The 17,357-nt window shown below is 33.6% G+C and overlaps 3 protein-coding genes across 3 annotated transcripts; 2 read left to right on the forward strand and 1 right to left on the reverse strand.

Annotated features, from left to right (window-relative positions):
- The first annotated feature begins 143 nt into the window (after positions 1 to 143).
- On the forward strand, positions 144 to 931 carry LOC130895018 (zinc finger matrin-type protein 2). The gene has a single exon (XM_057802109.1). It carries the CDS (start codon positions 306 to 308, stop codon positions 897 to 899), a length of 594 nt encoding a protein of 197 aa, XP_057658092.1. The 5' UTR covers positions 144 to 305; the 3' UTR covers positions 900 to 931.
- Positions 932 to 3,218: 2,287 nt separating this feature from the next.
- Positions 3,219 to 12,174, reverse strand: LOC130895175 (uncharacterized). Its single transcript, XM_057802355.1, has 6 exons — positions 12,075 to 12,174; positions 11,900 to 12,020; positions 10,218 to 10,363; positions 10,048 to 10,153; positions 7,338 to 7,536; positions 3,219 to 3,339 (listed from the first exon to the last, which is right to left on the reverse strand). Exons 1-6 carry the CDS (start codon positions 12,124 to 12,126, stop codon positions 3,238 to 3,240), a joined length of 726 nt encoding a protein of 241 aa, XP_057658338.1. The 5' UTR covers positions 12,127 to 12,174; the 3' UTR covers positions 3,219 to 3,237.
- A 467-nt stretch (positions 12,175 to 12,641) lies between these two features.
- LOC130895328 (transmembrane protein 59-like) lies at positions 12,642 to 16,689 on the forward strand. The gene is made up of 4 exons (XM_057802558.1): positions 12,642 to 12,972; positions 13,028 to 13,133; positions 13,192 to 13,271; positions 13,326 to 16,689. Exons 1-4 carry the CDS (start codon positions 12,844 to 12,846, stop codon positions 13,809 to 13,811), a joined length of 801 nt encoding a protein of 266 aa, XP_057658541.1. The 5' UTR covers positions 12,642 to 12,843; the 3' UTR covers positions 13,812 to 16,689.
- Positions 16,690 to 17,357: the final 668 nt, after the last annotated feature.

Consider the following 17,357-nt stretch of genomic DNA (forward strand, 5'->3'; position numbering starts at 1 on the left):
TATTGAAGAAAATTAATAATCATTAATAATAAGTTGTTACAATGCATAAAAAACAAATTCCTTAGAATAATTAACTACTAACCACACCATTCTGTCTATTGATAACAGACAACCATTATTTTCAAGGTCGTTTATCCTGTCATTTGACTTAATTTAGTACACAAATAAGAATTATAAGTTGGTTCTGATTCGGTGTTATATTTTATAAAGTTACAAGAATTCCAACATATTTTTTATTTAAAAATTCAATTGCTACATTCTAGTTAAGTGTATAATTTCAACTCGTTTTCTAACAAATATTAAAAATGTCTATAAGACCTGAGGACCATCGACGAAAATGGGACAAGGAAGAGTATGAAAGACTTGCCGAAGAAAGGATAAAAGAGGAAAAGCTCTTAAAGGAAGAAACAGAAAATAAGAAAAAAGGCCCGCCAATAAAAAGAGAGCTTTTAAAAACGCGAGAATACAAAGTCGATCTTGATTCTAAACTAGGAAAAAGTATCGTTATAAATAAAAACACACCAACTTCTCAGTCGGGAGGATACTATTGCAATGTTTGTGATTGCGTTGTTAAAGACTCTATTAACTTCTTGGATCACATTAACGGCAAAAAACATCAGAGAAATTTGGGTATGTCAATGAAAGTAGAAAGAAGTTCTTTGGACTCCGTGAAGAGGAGATTCGAAATAAACAAGAAAAAAATGGAAGAGAAAAAGAAGGAGTATGATATGTCATCTCGGTTACAAGAATTAGCAGAAGAAGAAGAAAAATTGAAGGAATACAGAAGAGAAAAGAGGAAAGAAAAAAGAAAAATTGAAGAAGTCATTGACGATGAACCACCAAGTGAACTAGCTAGTATAATGGGATTTTCCGGATTTGGTAGTTCTAAGAAAAAATAAAATATTTGTTCAATAAAGAATATCAATTCTCATCAGTGTTTGATGTTACATATTTGCACCAATATATAAATTATGCCAGTTCTTTTTTTAACAATTTATGATTGTTGATATATTTTTGTGGAAATCTACTCAAGCTATATAGAAAGTTCTAATCACCTAAGTTAACTATAAAGACTCCATGGTACCATATTTTTTCAAATATCTCGTACTTTAACTGATAACTTTAGAGTTTTTATAGGACTTGTTCATTTCAGATTTTGTTCTGAACAAGGCTCAGAAAAGAAAGAAATTTGGCTACTTTTGGGGTCACATAAAAATAGGGAATATTTTGAAGTACTTTTCAAAAACTGGGAGTGGTTTAGTTTATCAATATTCTGGTTTTGTTCATTCATAATGTTGAATTGGAATTTTTGAAGTTACTTGGATTTGATAGATCACAAAAATGCTTCAGTTATTCTCAAAAAACAGAAAATTTATTTTGAAGTAACAGGCAAACATTTTTTGAAAATTGGAAGTGGTTCAATGTCCAATCTTCATCATCTATAAAATCCAATTGGAATTTTTGCAGTTATTAGAAAATGTAAAATATCCAATTTTGATCGTCTGCAGAGTTGAGTAGCAATTATCTTCAAAAACCTGGAAATAGTTTTCTATGTACCTTTCAATTCAAATTTCGAATCTTGATATAGACTTATGACTGTAACTGTAACCCAACTGTAAAGTGGAGTCAAAAATTTTGAAATAACAGTTTCATAATTGTCATCGAAAAGTTGAATTAAAATTTTTTCAATTATTACACTAGCAAACAAAAAACTCGCAGTTATCCCAAAAAATATGGAAATCATTTTCTATGTAATTTTTATATCAGATTTCGAATCTGGCTTTAGAATAAAGTCAGAAAAATGACATTTTAGTTAACTTTTTAAAACTAAAAGTTGTTTATTTAGTTCAAGTGTACTGATTATAATATATATTCCGAGCGTTCGATTACTTATATATTCATCATCGAGAGTTTATGAACGTGATTGTTGTGGGATTGTGGCAATTAAATACCAAAGTGTACTCTTTTTAACATATATTCCTTTAGATTAACTATATACCTACATAACACAAAAAGAATGATATATACATGTTTGATAAAATTTCGTGAGCGACACATGGAAAAAATATTAAGAATGGGTGCTTATTCAAGTGTTTTCGGACAGCTGGCAGAGAGAGAAAGAACATCGGTATACCACTTTATATTTCTCCCTACTATATTCGGATTGGATCACAATGACGTCGAAGTTTCAAGTGGTAGAGAAGGCAAAAGAGGAGAATAACATGTTTTGAATTTATTGACGAGTAGAGGAAGATAGAGAGTTGCAAACCAATGCTCCTTTTCTCGTGTCTAATAGTACAATTTTCTTTTTGGAGTGACATGAATAAATATATTTTCAAAAACTAATTGATTACCTATACCAGTCGATCTAATATTTATCTTTGTTTTCAATAAATTTTTTATCAAGGAAAAATAAGAATTGTCCAAGTCCAGGGATCTACGGGGGTCTACGTTAGGCGTGACATAAAACGGGGATCCACAAGCGTAAGCAGGGGTCCATGAAAATATTCATTCTTGATAGAAATACCACAAAAAGGTCATAAATCTTTCCCTCATCATATCTTGTCGAAAAAAGTTTCAGTGCAGTTACAAGCTTATTAACAAGAAAAGGAGTAGATTTAACGAGGAGATTCCTTACAAAACCCAAATCAAATATTGATAATTTGCTGTCAATCCATCAAATACATCCCTCTCATTAGAATTATATATTTTGTAATTACCATTATAGAAGTTACATTACGTTATACTTTTTAATTAAGAATAACTTGAAGAGCAAAACACGTCATAACAAAGTCGAAATTACAAGCCATCATCATAGATTCTTGGTAATCTTTATTATGATAAGAAAAACATTGTACTTAGTTTCAAAATTGACTCACAGTTGTCTTCGAAATGCTGAGAATCGTCTTTGATTTTCAAATTTTATTGCTAAATTAGGCTTCAGAAAGTAAAAAATATGTCTCCTTTTGAAGTTATGAGAAAAATGAGGAATAGTTTTTAAGTATTTTCCGAAAACCAGACGTATTCAGGCATTACTTTTTCAGTCTTTTCACTACAACTACACCTAAACGCGTTTCAGTAACCAAATTATCGTCATCAGAGATCGAAAGTAAACAGAATAAATTGTTTGATTTATGACCTATCTTTTTACTGCATTCTGCATAATATAATAAAAACCACTACTAAGATTTTTATTACTGAAAAAATTATTAAACATAAAACATAAAAAACTTTATTTTAGATTCCACCAATAATAAATGTATAAATATCAGTATAGGCTTCGATTAATACAATTCCAATTCCTACTAATATCAGTAGTAAAGACGACGAAGTTTGCACCTAAAATAATAATAAAATAAAAGTTTAAATAACAAAGACACAAAACAAACCAGTTAAATCATAATTTAAAGATGTTAGAATATAAAAAAGATGTTTAAAGTGCAGTAGATTCTCTTTATAACAATATTAAAGGGATTTGAAGATTTCAGTATCAACGCAACCGATTCTAAACATGCCTTACAGCTCAGAAATACAGATTTTTTTCGTAAGACAAAGGACAAGGATGGTACAAATATGTGTACTTTTATCAATGAACTAGTTTCTGTTACATAACGCATCATTATTCGTTTTTTGGTCAAAGAAAATGTGAAATCAAGCTTTCTTAAAAGGCCGAAAAGTGTTGGCAAACCAGTCACGTGCAAGGTACTCCAAAACAAGTGTTACTGATAAGAACACCGACGTAGTACTTAGTACGCGATGTGGCTGCAGAATTGGGCATCAGCTTAAGTAGTTCAGAGCAAATAATTTCATGAACGGTTCGATTAGCGCAAAATTTCATTCAGCTGGATGCCAAGACTTCTGAATTACGAGCAGAAATTCGCACGTCGAGAAGTTTGCAAGCGTCTCCACGAATTGATTTGATAAACATTGGAACAGCCTCCTTATAAACTGCGATTCGAAAGCAACGAGGAGCAGAGCAATATGAGCGGAAAAATAATAAGCGGAAAATTAAAAGCCATATGACGAAATTTTCTGTTCTTAGAAGTGTCGCATCGTTAGGGCCTGTATAATTAAGTGTTTGACTAATTGGGATTAGTCGAGCATTCGATTATACAGGCCCTAACGAGGCCACACGTTCAGGAATAGGAAAATTATTCCTTGAAAAACGAAGCATTTAAGTAGCATTGAATTATGGAAGCATTCTACTTCAATTAAATATCGATTTTGCACACTAAACTTGCATTGCTGCGCTTACTTTTCTCTAAAGGTAGCAGAGTAGCCAATTTCTCAAAAGCTTGTATAAGAAAAAAATTTGTAATATGGCACTTAATTAGCATTTATTTTTCTGCTTATTTATTTCTTTGCCTGCTCATATTGCTCTACTAACGTTCCTCTGAAAGCTTCCGGAGATGTGACAAAGGTCTGTACAAAGTGACGAAGATTATCAAGAAAAACTGTAAAAAATTTCAGCTCTGTAACTTAATAGAATTACTTATAGCAAAATTTTGGTTTATATTTGAACCACTGTAATATTATTACATAGTAATTAATTAATGAAGGTCTTTCAACATAGTTTGTCGTTTTTTCGTCTTCTATATCAATGACCTTACTTTATCTTGCAACCAAGAAAGATTTTCTGTAGTCACTGGATCATCTTCATGGTAAGTGAAGAGTTTTTGAAGGATTTCGGCTGCCTTCAATGCCTCCAAAGAAGTTGGAATCGGTTTTGCCTCTGGATCAAATTCTTCTTGGACACTAAATTCATCTTTATTTACGCAGACACTATTCAAGATGTCTTTATCTTAAACTCCAGTTGTGGTAGCAACTGTTCCATCGACGTTTTCATAATCTTGCAGCTTTTCATCTTCATAAACACTGTACAGCTCTAATTGTCGAGCCCAAACTGCTAAATACAACTCATCACCGTCACCTTCTCTTGTTTCTTGGCACAGGCAGATGCTTTTTGTTTGTGTCTTAGATTTAAGTCTTTTAACCGGAGTTTGTCGTTTTTTCGTCTTCTATATCAATGACCTTAATTTATCTTGCAATCAAGAAAGATTTTCTGTAGCCACTGAACTATATTCATGGTAGGTGAAGAATTTGTGAAGGATTTCAGCTGCCTCCAATGCCCATTGAGAAGTTGGGACAAGTTCTGGCTCTGGATCAAATTCTTGGTCACTAACTTCATCTTTAATCACACAGACACCATTAAGGGTGTCTTTATCTTAAGCTCCAGTTGTAGTAGTACCTGCTCATCGACGTATTCATAATCCTGCAGCTTTTTATGTTCATACAGCTTTAATTGTCGAGCCCAAACTGCTAAATACATGTCACTTTAATCCACTGATCCAAGAAGCAAATTTTCTTTCTCTTAAGCTTAAAATCCCATTTCTTCTTCAAAAATTTGATTAGTCATTCAAGTCAAGTTTTCTTTCTACAATACTAGTCATCCTAGCTGCCACTAAGACAGTGATTCTTCCCCTCCAAAACACTTTTCTGATTCGAATTTGAAAGTTTTGTTTGGTGTCAGTTTATAAAACAACGCAGTTTCGTCAGCATTGAAAATATCTTCTGTTGAATATCGAGCTTTCATATCAGTCCATACTCTTTCCAACAAGCCGTCTGTACTTAACATTTCTATCAACATCACGAGCCTCTCCACTGATTTACCAATAATTTATGTTATGACGCTTCTTCCACTTGCTTAACCAACCTTCAGAAGCTTTCCCTCTCTTTCCAAATACAGTGGAAACTCGATTAACTGGACTAATTGTTGTCGTTGGGGATTCGGAAAATCGAAAGTCCGGATAATCAAAAATATGAAGTAAAGCGGGTTTTGGTAAATAAAATAAGTTTAATAATAGTAATATTCATTAATAAATAATAATAATATCAATTAAAAATAATAATTATTTAATAATAAGTTTAATTTGGCTTAAAATATTTGGTAATTGGCATTTGAGGTAAGCTACTTTTTCTCTTCATTGCTGCTATATCACGAATTGCTTTCAGCTGTATTAAGCTCACAGTATCACTCTCTGTTTGTTTATCAAACCATTTGAGACCTGTTTCCAGAGCCTGAAGTGCTTCATCATGAGATGGTTCTACATCATTTTCCACGTCTAGATTTTCTTCTGTTTCATCTTCTTGCATTTTCTGCTGTTCATTTATCTGCAATATGTTTTCTACGATTTCGTCATCCAACAAAATCTGAAAGCCTTGATCATTATTGTCACAAGTGACCCACTCTTTGATATCTTATATTTTGTAACTTATCTCAATACTACTTTATGATTTAATTGGTCGCAGTTGATATTCCGGATAATCGCTAATCCATATAACTGAGGGCCGGATAATCGAGTTGGTGGATTGGGAAAGTCCTGCACATCGAACAACATCAGTCTTTTTTATATCGCTCTAATCAAAGACACTTTTTCTTTAACAGTAAAAATTTTACGTTTTGTTCAAAGTACATTAAAAAAACAAATAAAACCACTAAATGCACAAAGAACAGCTGGCAGTCGAGAGCTGATGTGAACAGCCAGACAGCCAGAAACAAAGATGTCTGTCGTTGAACCAGGTTACTGCGTTTTCTAAGAAAATTCCCAAATCTTGAACTGAACTTTAACGAATCAATCGTTGTAGAGAGAACTTAGTTATAGGGAGAATCGTTATAAAGAGAGACTACTGTATATTAAACTTTTAGATTTTTACTCGGAGGTCCGGTTTATCAATTATAATTTATCTGTGAGATAAAGTCTCAACTACAATCAGTTATTTTTGAAAATTGGGTTTATCGACAACAGAATAACTTTTATGTGTTGTTTAAATTGTGTACTTTCAACTGTCAAATAAACCAGTTAACTGAAAGATAATAGAACAGCAATTTGAGGATTGACATCTGAATCTAAATAATTGTTTTGTGAAATATATTTGGTTTCCGGTCTTTGTAAGCTTAGACAATTTTTACTAGTTTCTTATGAGCGAAACTTATTTTAAAGTAATTAAAAATACTGAAATTAAGAAGCCAGGCAGCAATTTTACTCTCGAAGAGAGAAATTTACCGTTGAGACCTGCTAACAAGCAGAAAAATAAACGAAATGATTGAACCTAGTGTGAGAATAATGTTCATCCCATTTCTCAAAATTATCCACACTACATAAGATCTTCTTTTTGTGTAGAAGATCAATCCAATATATCAAAATAAAAATTAAATGATGATACCCACTTAGTGATTAATGATGAATAGCAAACAATATGATTATTGTCCTATGGATAGTCAATCACTATTGCCAACATTGCAATTGATAAACCGGCCCTGGAATAATGCAAATTACCAGCGAATAATTTCTCCTTTCTATATAACTTGCTGGCATGGCATCTTTCACAACAGGGAATTTGTCAATATCTTTGCAAGAATGACCGATCGTACTTTGAATGACGTGTGTGGCTAAGCCTCCGATAGCCAATGCAGCAGGTTCTCCACAAACCTTGGCCGTTTTTATATAGTAACAATCTACTATTGTTTTTGATATCCTGAAATAGAATTTCGATGTGAAATCCAAACCGAAAATAGAAATTTTCAAGATTCAATGAGTGTATAAATTGCACAATCGATGCATTCCACTAAGCACTCGCGACAACCATGTTCATGACCACGGTTTTTCGCGTTCCACTTAGTCCAGAGCGTTATTATCGATAAACCCAAGTGGGATGGATTATCCCTTACGCTCCTGAAACTGAATTTTCCTATATATTCAGTTAAGAATTATTATTACTGGAAGTTTATGAGCTAATTAGGAAGATCAATTTTTTTTATATTTTTTTAAAATGACAATTTTAGGTATTTTAGGGACTATCACAATTGTGTAATTGTGTACTACCAGCACAACTCATATTTTGTACCTAACTAATATATTTTATTACATATTATTATACAATATTATATAAAATTATATAAAATAATCATTTACAGTTTTGATCTTTCTTTAAACACAAATAAACCTTACATTTATCACACTTTATTCTTGACCAACTTTGACAAGTTTCGAGACGACAAATGTTGGGGTTTTTTGGTTCTCACGAACTGGCCAATGATTGAAGCCATCAAATCTTTTGTTTTCAGGCGGAAGTGAAGCATATCCAGCTTTCTTAGAACTGGGCCTCGGATCTTCTTCTCCTAGATTAGTGTCTTCACTTTCTCTTTCCTTTTTTTGTGCAACAAAATAAAAACTCCCCTAGACTTAAACGAAATTTCAAAAAATCTATCTTTGGACTTGAATTTATTCGTTACGCAATCATATTCCACCCAGCTATTAACTATGCATATATCAAATAAACGAATAAATGTCCATTTTCTGGTTTTGAAAAAAGTTCTGTAACATTCAGTCATTTGGTCAGACATTTACTTATTATAAATTTTAACTAAATTCGGACAAGGTATTTCAACATGTTTCTTCGTATTTTTATCCCACCGCCTCACATTTTGTTCTGGAGCTATTCCAAAGGCCGTAGAAACCATAATAACGGATTTTTTATCTTTCCATTTTGTAGCACATATTTTTAGTCACTTCTGACATACTTCTCTGCCTGTCCTCTTTTCATCTCTGAATCTTTTTTGAAGACACATCCTTTCATTCTGTTAGACAATATCATCCCTTTACCTTCTACTTTTAACTCCAATAATTTATCAAGCAAAGGTAATGTTGAAAAGTATCTGTCAAAAAAAAACTGAGCTTACTTGTGGCAAAGTTTTTACTAAACGCAAAACGACTGATGGTCCCAAACCAAGCTCTTTGTTTTCCAGTGGTGTCAAGGATCCCCGAAAAACTCCTACAGGAATTTGGTTCAGACAGGTACATCCTGAACCTCGCTTTTAGCGACTTTCATATCTACTTACACCCAAAATCTTTCCTTGGAAGTCCACGCTTCAACCATTATGACGAGCTGGTAGAATATGTTACCCCATGGTTGAAAACAAGCAACAATTTTCTATTAAGGCATACAAAAACTAATTTATAACAAGTATCCACAAAATTTCGGGAACTATATATAGAGAATTATTTTAACAGTACAATAAATATTTTTCTGAGATGTACGTTATAGTTGTCAAATTGTTATTGGAAAATTTAAATTTTATTCCAAACAACAGAAATCAATAATTTATCACAATAAAAAAAACTACTTACAACGAGCCTCAAGGTACCGTTCGACCTTAACGTTGTTGAGGGAACCCATCAGCCGCCTTCCTCAGGTGCGCTTACGTGGGCATGAGGAAAAGGGCCGATGCAAAAACCGTTCAAGGCATAATGGTACCAAAGTCCAACCTGGCGAAATTCCAAGGACCTGGCATGAGCGCCACTTTCCGCCAACGGCTCTGAGCAGGGACCACAGAACCCACTACCCCAAAAGCATTGGCTGCTAGCGAGGTCGAAGCTCTGTCCGATGCTTTTGACAATGTCCGATAAAAACGCCACATAATCACTGGTGCGGAGCAAAAAAAGAGAAGGCTACCGAGACTGCTCAGGGATTAACGTTATCGGATACTAAAGTTTCCTCGACCACCAGCCTTTCCCCACCTAGAGCTTCCATCTCTTGAGATCCAGGTAAAACTGCAACAAGTCGAAGAATGACAGCGGCTGGATCTCATTGACGCGGTGACTGTGGACTCTACTCCACAGCGAAACCAAGCCATAGCAGTCTCTCCTTATCCATCTGATTAAGAAGAATTTCCTAATTTGTTGAAACGTTGGTGCCAAAAGACATCTGCCTTTGGTAATGTCACTTGGTGCTTATCAGAAGACCTTTTGGACGCCCATTATTCCACTATGAATTATAATATTTAGTTGGTGTTGGAAATAGAGGAAGAAATTAAAGTACGAGATTATTATGCTAGGGAATATACCAGGGAAGTTTAACGGATGATTTTACAGATTTTACAGAGGCTGATGACTTGGAGGAAAGCTAGTACAAGTAAAAGAGCAATGGCGGAAACAAACTTCCGTAAAAAGTGCTTCCGTCAAGCAACCCTTGTACTTCAAATATTACTTGCATAATTGTGCAGCATCTGCTTCTTCTACCCAATCGGCTGGACCGTTGCAACTATCAAAATCTCGTTTTAGTTCATACAAACAGGGATGATAAACTTGATATTCTAGAAAGATTATATTATAAAATTATAATCGGTGAGAAAAGCATTTTGTTTTTATGTATATTACGCCTATAAAATCCAGTTTCAAAGCAGCATAATTTATCGTTTAAGGCTTGCAATCCAGTTATTAGTTCAACGTATAAACTTTGTGGATTTGCTGTCTGACATTCTTCATAATTTTTTCCGACAGTTTTCATGTCTTTTTCCAATTTACTGAAAATGAAAAACAGAAAGAAATGTTTGTCATATTTGTTAGAATGAAAAAATATTTTTGCACAACGTTTTTCTTGCTGCTGGAATACCAATTTTAAGACAATTATAGTGAAAATCACTATTTTTGTTTGTTTATAGTTCCAGTTGATCATTCACTCTCATCTACACTATCAATTAAATACTTTATCTTTATCTTAAAAATATTTAACGACCCGATAAATCTCGATACATAATCTGATCTACGTGTTGACTTGCGCGGATCCATATGTTCCACGTTTCGATGATAACCAAGTTATCGTCTTCAGAAACTGCAGGTCCCTGAAGACGATAACTTGGTTATCGAAACGCGCGTCAAACAGTGTAATTGTGAGTGTTGGTGTAGTGGTGGAATGTTTAGTACGAATATCACCTACGATTCCAGAAATTTCAATTAAATTATCTACTCTATTGTGATTGGATGGCCATGATATCATGTGACAAAGGTGGACAATAGAAAATTTTGCTTTAATAGCTAAGAAGAAGAAATCCTGATTCCGTAACATAAAAGAATGGACAAATATCAATGTCGAAGATTGTTTCCTGTTGCGAGGGAAAGAGACGCATTCAAAAATGAGGTCGCCAACCTTCAATGAGAACACGGCATGAGAAGAAGAAGAAGTGACAGATAGATAGGGGTAAACCTCTAGTTTTAATAATAAATCTGTCAAATATATACGCAATGTCACGAGCACAACCTAAAAATGTGAAATTTTTAACATTGATTGACAATTCCTTGTAGTTGATTCTCATAGAAAGAAATTTATTGAGGTTAAGATTTTTTTTATGTAAGAAGCAAGCACAAGAAGGTAAATCCTATCACAGTCGAGGAGTTCGAGTGGTTGCCCTGTGGAGATGCCTATGGATACTTCTAAATGCTGTAATGTTCGGTAAGAACATGCCTTGGTAGCTGATTCCACAGACTTGCTTTTCAAAGAAAAGAGTCTCGATATATTGACGTTCTAGGCGTCTGCAGGCGAACTCGGTGCTCATGAGTCACGTCTGCCTGTCAAGTAGGTCTTGCAGATGCCGCCCTAGGTGGGATTTTGTTAGACAGCTCAGAAGAGCGTCTGCCGTGGTAGTATCGGTAAAACAGACTCAGATCAGCGATCTTTTTACTATGCTCTAAGCTATTCAAATTTCTGGTTAACTCTGAATCGCCTATAGGTCGAATTGATGTCTTCTGTATTGAGTCTAGCATCCTTAAGACATGTTTAGGAGCCGAGCTTCAAATGTGCGAGCAATATTCGAAAGATGGAAGAATCTGGACCGTGTAGAGGATAAGAAGCTGTTGTGGTATGAATAGTTTTTTGGTCTTGAAGAGGGCACAAAGTTTTTTTGGAGCTGCAATAGCTGATTCGTCCACGTGACTGTGCCAGGTCATATTGCTCCCAGCCCCAACATCTAGGCTGGACCAAATCCAGTGCCGCAGTACCAGCCTTTATTGGGGCGGCTGATTTGAACGACGACACCGGTATGATAATGTAATTAAAAACATACCTGCATATGTCTGTTTCTAATTCTTCAATAGATAAAGTCAATATACTTTCAGGGCTGGAAACTTGAACGTTAGCCAAAAACGAAATTAGTTTCTCTTCGTCACAAAGTGAAATGCATTCACCTGAATTATACCTAAATATTAGTATACCCTCGGTATCCTTCTTTTTCTACTTACGTATTAAAATAAATGTAAAAATAAGCTGAAGCAAACAAAATTTCAAAATCATTCGAAATATTGTTTAAATATTTATATTGATTAAACTGTCATAAATTGGCATATTAACCAAATAGATGGTAACCTTATTTTTTCAAACTTCCAAAAACAAATGCAAACAATAGTAACGCATTCAAGGATTCTCCACAAAGAATTCTCTGTGGAGAGTCCTTGGATTGCATTGCATGCAGTATATTAATTTTGTCTATGGCTGTTCTGAACGTTACAAAATGCAGTCATAGAATTGATATTAAAGATAGAGATACCAAAGTATGTTCAAATTCATTCATTCATTCATTCATTCATATTCAAAGAATATCGATAGTAAGAAACGGGAAGTTGTATGTAGATGCTCTTTGTCTCTTTTTCAATGAGATTTTCCACACACATGCCGCTATCTCTATCATTAGCACGAACTCTATGATTAACCACCGAAAACGAAATTTTACAAGTGAAGTTTAAATTTCAAACGTCAGTTTAAACGACAATTATAGCGTTTAATAGATGGCGTTTACCAACAAACTTGAGTTTAAATGATACCCCAGCTAGCTTTTTCAAATGTTTCACGTTTTTACGATACCTACTCAGAAGATGTTATCATAAGAGTGCTGTTTGAGTTGTTTACAGATACAAGTAAGTTCTATGGTCGGGATAAAAACTTTGAGCACACCGTTGTGTCAATGTCAATCAATGAAATACTGCAAACATTTTTATAAACATTTAATACAAAATGGTAATCAGGGATGTAACATGTTTAATGTTAATTATTGGTATAAATTACGCCAGATTGACCACGGCTTTTGTAACAGATCAGTGTATAAGCGTATGTAAAAATGTAAAATTACCTACACTAGATTTGGTAAGTACATTTTCTTTATTTTAAGATTTAATTTACAGTTTAATTTTAATTGAAGGATTTCTACGAACAAGTAGTTTGTCAGAGAGGTTGCAGGTTTTTTAATATTATAAAGTTTAAGGATGTACCTAATGTTAACCGAACAAAAAAAGAATGCCATTTATGTAAGTTTAATTTATAAAATATTCTTATGTCTTATTTTAAATGTTTTATTCAATTTAGCTTGTGGAGATTCTTATATAGTGAAAAAAGAGAAAGATGTATGTCAAACAGGATGTAATTTAATGGCAAAAGAACAAGAGGTAGGTATATATTGATGAATTATTAGTTTATTATGTGTCATATATGTATTTCAGACTTTTATTTCATCATTCCTGATTGAAACTGAAAATAGTATTGTTTTGGCAAGCCCGGATCGAGATATAGAGTTAGATATCCTCTCAGATCCGAGTATTAGAAGCCAATTGGAAATAGGATTCAATATTGATTACAAGATTCCAGCAACTAACATCAGAACTATGCCCATAGAAATTGAAGAAGAATTCAAAGTAAACGAGAGGGATTGGTTAGATTGTGCTTCAAAAAATTCGGGGATACCAAGGTGGATATTATTACTGGTTATTTTATCGTCAGTTTTGGTGGCTTTGTGGTTGAGCTTCACTTTGGAAAAGAGAAACAGTGTAGATGAAGAAGTCCACGAGATGGATATTCCTGATGAAAAACTTATTCTAACCAGTGATGAAGTGAAAGAACAGAACATTGTGGAAATATTTCCTGTATATTTGAATGTATCTGAGAAAGAAGCCCCCCCAAAATATACAGACCGAACCGAGGACGTCTAATTGGTAATTAAGAATTTTTGAATATAGTCAATATCAAGTGAATGTTATTTATATTTTTTCTCCAGAAATTGTACATGAAATAATCAGCAATGTACATTCAACATTATTTCTATGGGAACTTGATTAATTTTTTAGTTATTTCTGGTTCACTCTATTTTTTGTCATAAAAACTTACTCCAAAAATTTTTTGCTGCATTTCAGATCCATTAGGGGGTTATGTTAAGGTGGGGGAAACATTTTTTAAGAGGTGATTGGAAAAAAGTTTATTTTACAGTGAGTGTTAGGCAATCCAGCCAGAAAGGGTGAGCTGCAGAGCACCCCAGACAGGTAGCTCAATTTGCAAAGTCATTGCTGCTTGACTGGTAAACAGTCCGGGGTATGTAATAGATTCATAGGTCAAAGTGTTAGCAAGGTAAATTACCCAATCTCTCATCTAATCTGATTGCCAATTCCAGTCTCTCTGCCTCTAAATTCACTCAAAACTATCCTCTATGCATAAAAACCACTTTACAAATGTAAATCACAAACAAATGTTTGAGAAGCTCTCTCTAAAATAGACATAATTTAACGGCTATAAATAGGAGTTTATGTTTGTTCAGACTACAAGGATTTTTTGAGGGCTATGCTCTAAAATATCATATTCTGTATTGTTTATAACCTTCCAGGTTATTTTTACATATTGTACGTTATTGTTAGTGACCTTGTAACCTTTTATAGCCGAATGACAAATTTTCACTTTAATGCAACTTTAAAAATTCTCTTTGTATGCTAGATTATAACATGTACATAATTATTACCAAATATCTTGGCTGTTCTATTTTATACTTGATCTCAGTCTTTTTCAAAGTGATTCACGATAACAGAAAAAAAATTTGTTCAGTACTACCGCATACGCCAGGTTTAGAATCGTAAATACTCGCTAGTTTCGCGTTTTCGAGGTCGCAGATTCCATTTATCAAGGTCCCAGATGTCGGAATTTACTACTTCCCTTTTTTCCTTTGTATATATCTGAACCATCTAGCTTTTACATACTTTACTGTCTTAAACTCTCATCTGGTTTTTTATTTCATGGCTCCATAAGACCTAGGATTCTCTTCAGTATTTTTCTTTCTATTAATTTCAGTTTTCCTTTGTTAATTCCATTCTTGGGAATTTTTATTAAAATTTCTAACTTCTAATGTCTGGTATTTCCAGTATAGTTCATAACTTTCAAATTTCTCATTTATATCTATACTTCTTTTGTTTTTTATCTATGTTTCAATTTTCATGGTTTTGTATGGTGCAGCAATTATGTCTCAATTTCTATCAATACAAAATAATGTCCCCTGAACGGTTCCAGTATAATTTAATTTTTAGATTCTGACCCCATTAAAGCTCTAGATTTTCCTACTCCATCCACAGACATCAATCCATCTATTGATCACACCTGTAAAGGATGCGATTCCACAAAATGGTTCATGTCCTGTGGAGGGTTTATCTTTATCTTATTCCACGACAATATCTTATTGAAGTATATTGAATAATTAGCAATAGTATAGGAGTAGATCTATAAACTGGTGTTTTTTATCATATATACGAAGTGTGAGGTGGGTAGTATAATACTGGGATGATGTACTTGACTAGAAACCTCTTGCCTGAATGAGGCATCAGTTTTGCACATACTTTTGGCATGTTAAATATTTATGTAAAATTTACCGTACACATTCCTATAGATTTAACAATCCCTTGAATAAGTTTACAGACTTTTTTGATATTTGTATTCGTTTTTTACGTGGAAGGGTGACCCGAATGCGGATAATTTTCAACATCTCTGCCAATTTTAAGTCGATCATTTTTAAGGCAAAACAAAAGCAACGGCTACACTGATTTGTCACTGATTAAACATCGTATTTGAATAGTAGACTTTCGGTTAAACAGCTGACAGTTGCTAACCTTTTACAAAGACATGTGGCACTACAGCTCAGGATTTGGTCCTATCTGGACATAAAATATCACCTTCAATACAAATTAGCTTGTTGGGTGTTAAGATTGGAGGAAAACGCCCTGGCATAATCACATGGTTGGATTAGCTGAGGCAATATCACAAAAACTTGGAACCCTCTTTAAGACCCAAAAGCTATATACCCCGTAACAGCTTCTAATCCTCTACAAGACCAAGATTCGACCATTTTTGGAGTATTGCTCGCATATTTGGAGCTTGAGGACGCTAGACTCGATACAGAAAAGTGCAATTCGACCCAGAATTGACCAGAAACTTCCACAGATTAGAGAGTAGAAGAAATGTCGCTGAACTGACTTTATTTTACCAATACTACCACGACAGATACTCTTCCTAGCTGTCCAGCATAAGTGCAAGACCTACTTGATAAGTAGACGTGGTTCTTGAACACTGAGCTCGCCCATAGACGCCTAGAAAATCAATTTATCGGGACTCCTTTCTTTGGAGAAATCCATACCTGTGGAACTTGCTACCAAGGCACGTCTTTCCCGAGCACTACAACCTAAAGAAGTTCACAAGGCAGTCACCACTACTCGAGTGTAATAAGGTTAATTAACTTGATACCCACACCTCATACAGTACTTGATAAAAAATTTTTTCTGTTATTATCGCTTTAGAAAAGGAAAAATTGTACTGAATGGTGTTGTTTGTTATCGTGCTTGTTTTTATAGGTATCATATACTCACGTAATTTTTTTTAAATTAATCTATACTAGATGTAATGTTTACCACTATGTGATTATTTGATTCACCAAAATAATAAATAAGCAATGTGTATGTTGTTCCATTCTTAATGAAATATTGATTAATGTACTGAATGATCTCTTCAAGAAGATAATTGTTGTAAACTTAGCCATAAACAATAAAATGAAAAAGAAAATTTTGAAGTTTTTTTCAAACCAAAAACTTTCCAACCGTTCAATTCTAATGGTAAGTAGAAGAAAGAGTAAAACTGTTGGAACACTAAGTTCTTCTTTAAGATAAATAAAAACTAGAGAAACCAAAATTGGAATTTATAGAACAATAATTCAACCAACAGTGACAGATGGCGTATGACATATCTTTGGAGAAGCTAATCAAGGTATTTTAACAATTTGTTAGATTGCTTCACAGAACACACCCTTAGATGAATCACATGATTGAAACCATAGACATGTACATGTTCCAAGAATCAGTCGTAATAGTTGACAATTAATTTTAAATGTCGATAAAGTAACTAATAGAAAATATGATTTGTTTTAAAGTTTGATAAAATGACTAATAGTGGACCTCCTATAAAGGTATGTTGCCTTTGTTAGATTGCTCCACAGAACATACCCTTGGTTGAAATCATAGATGAACCATATAGTTGGAGCCATAGACATGTTTATTTTCCAAGAATCAATAGAAATAGTTGACAATTAATTTGAAATGTCAATAAAATAAATAATAATAAAACATATGATTTGTTTAAAGTTTTATAAAATGACTGATAGTGGAGCTCATGTAAAGATAAGTTACCTTTATAATATTGCACTACAGAACATGTCCTAAGATAAAACCATAGAT

This window comes from Diorhabda carinulata, chromosome 6 (genome assembly GCF_026250575.1).
Source record: "Diorhabda carinulata isolate Delta chromosome 6, icDioCari1.1, whole genome shotgun sequence".
NCBI lineage: Eukaryota > Metazoa > Arthropoda > Insecta > Coleoptera > Chrysomelidae > Diorhabda > Diorhabda carinulata.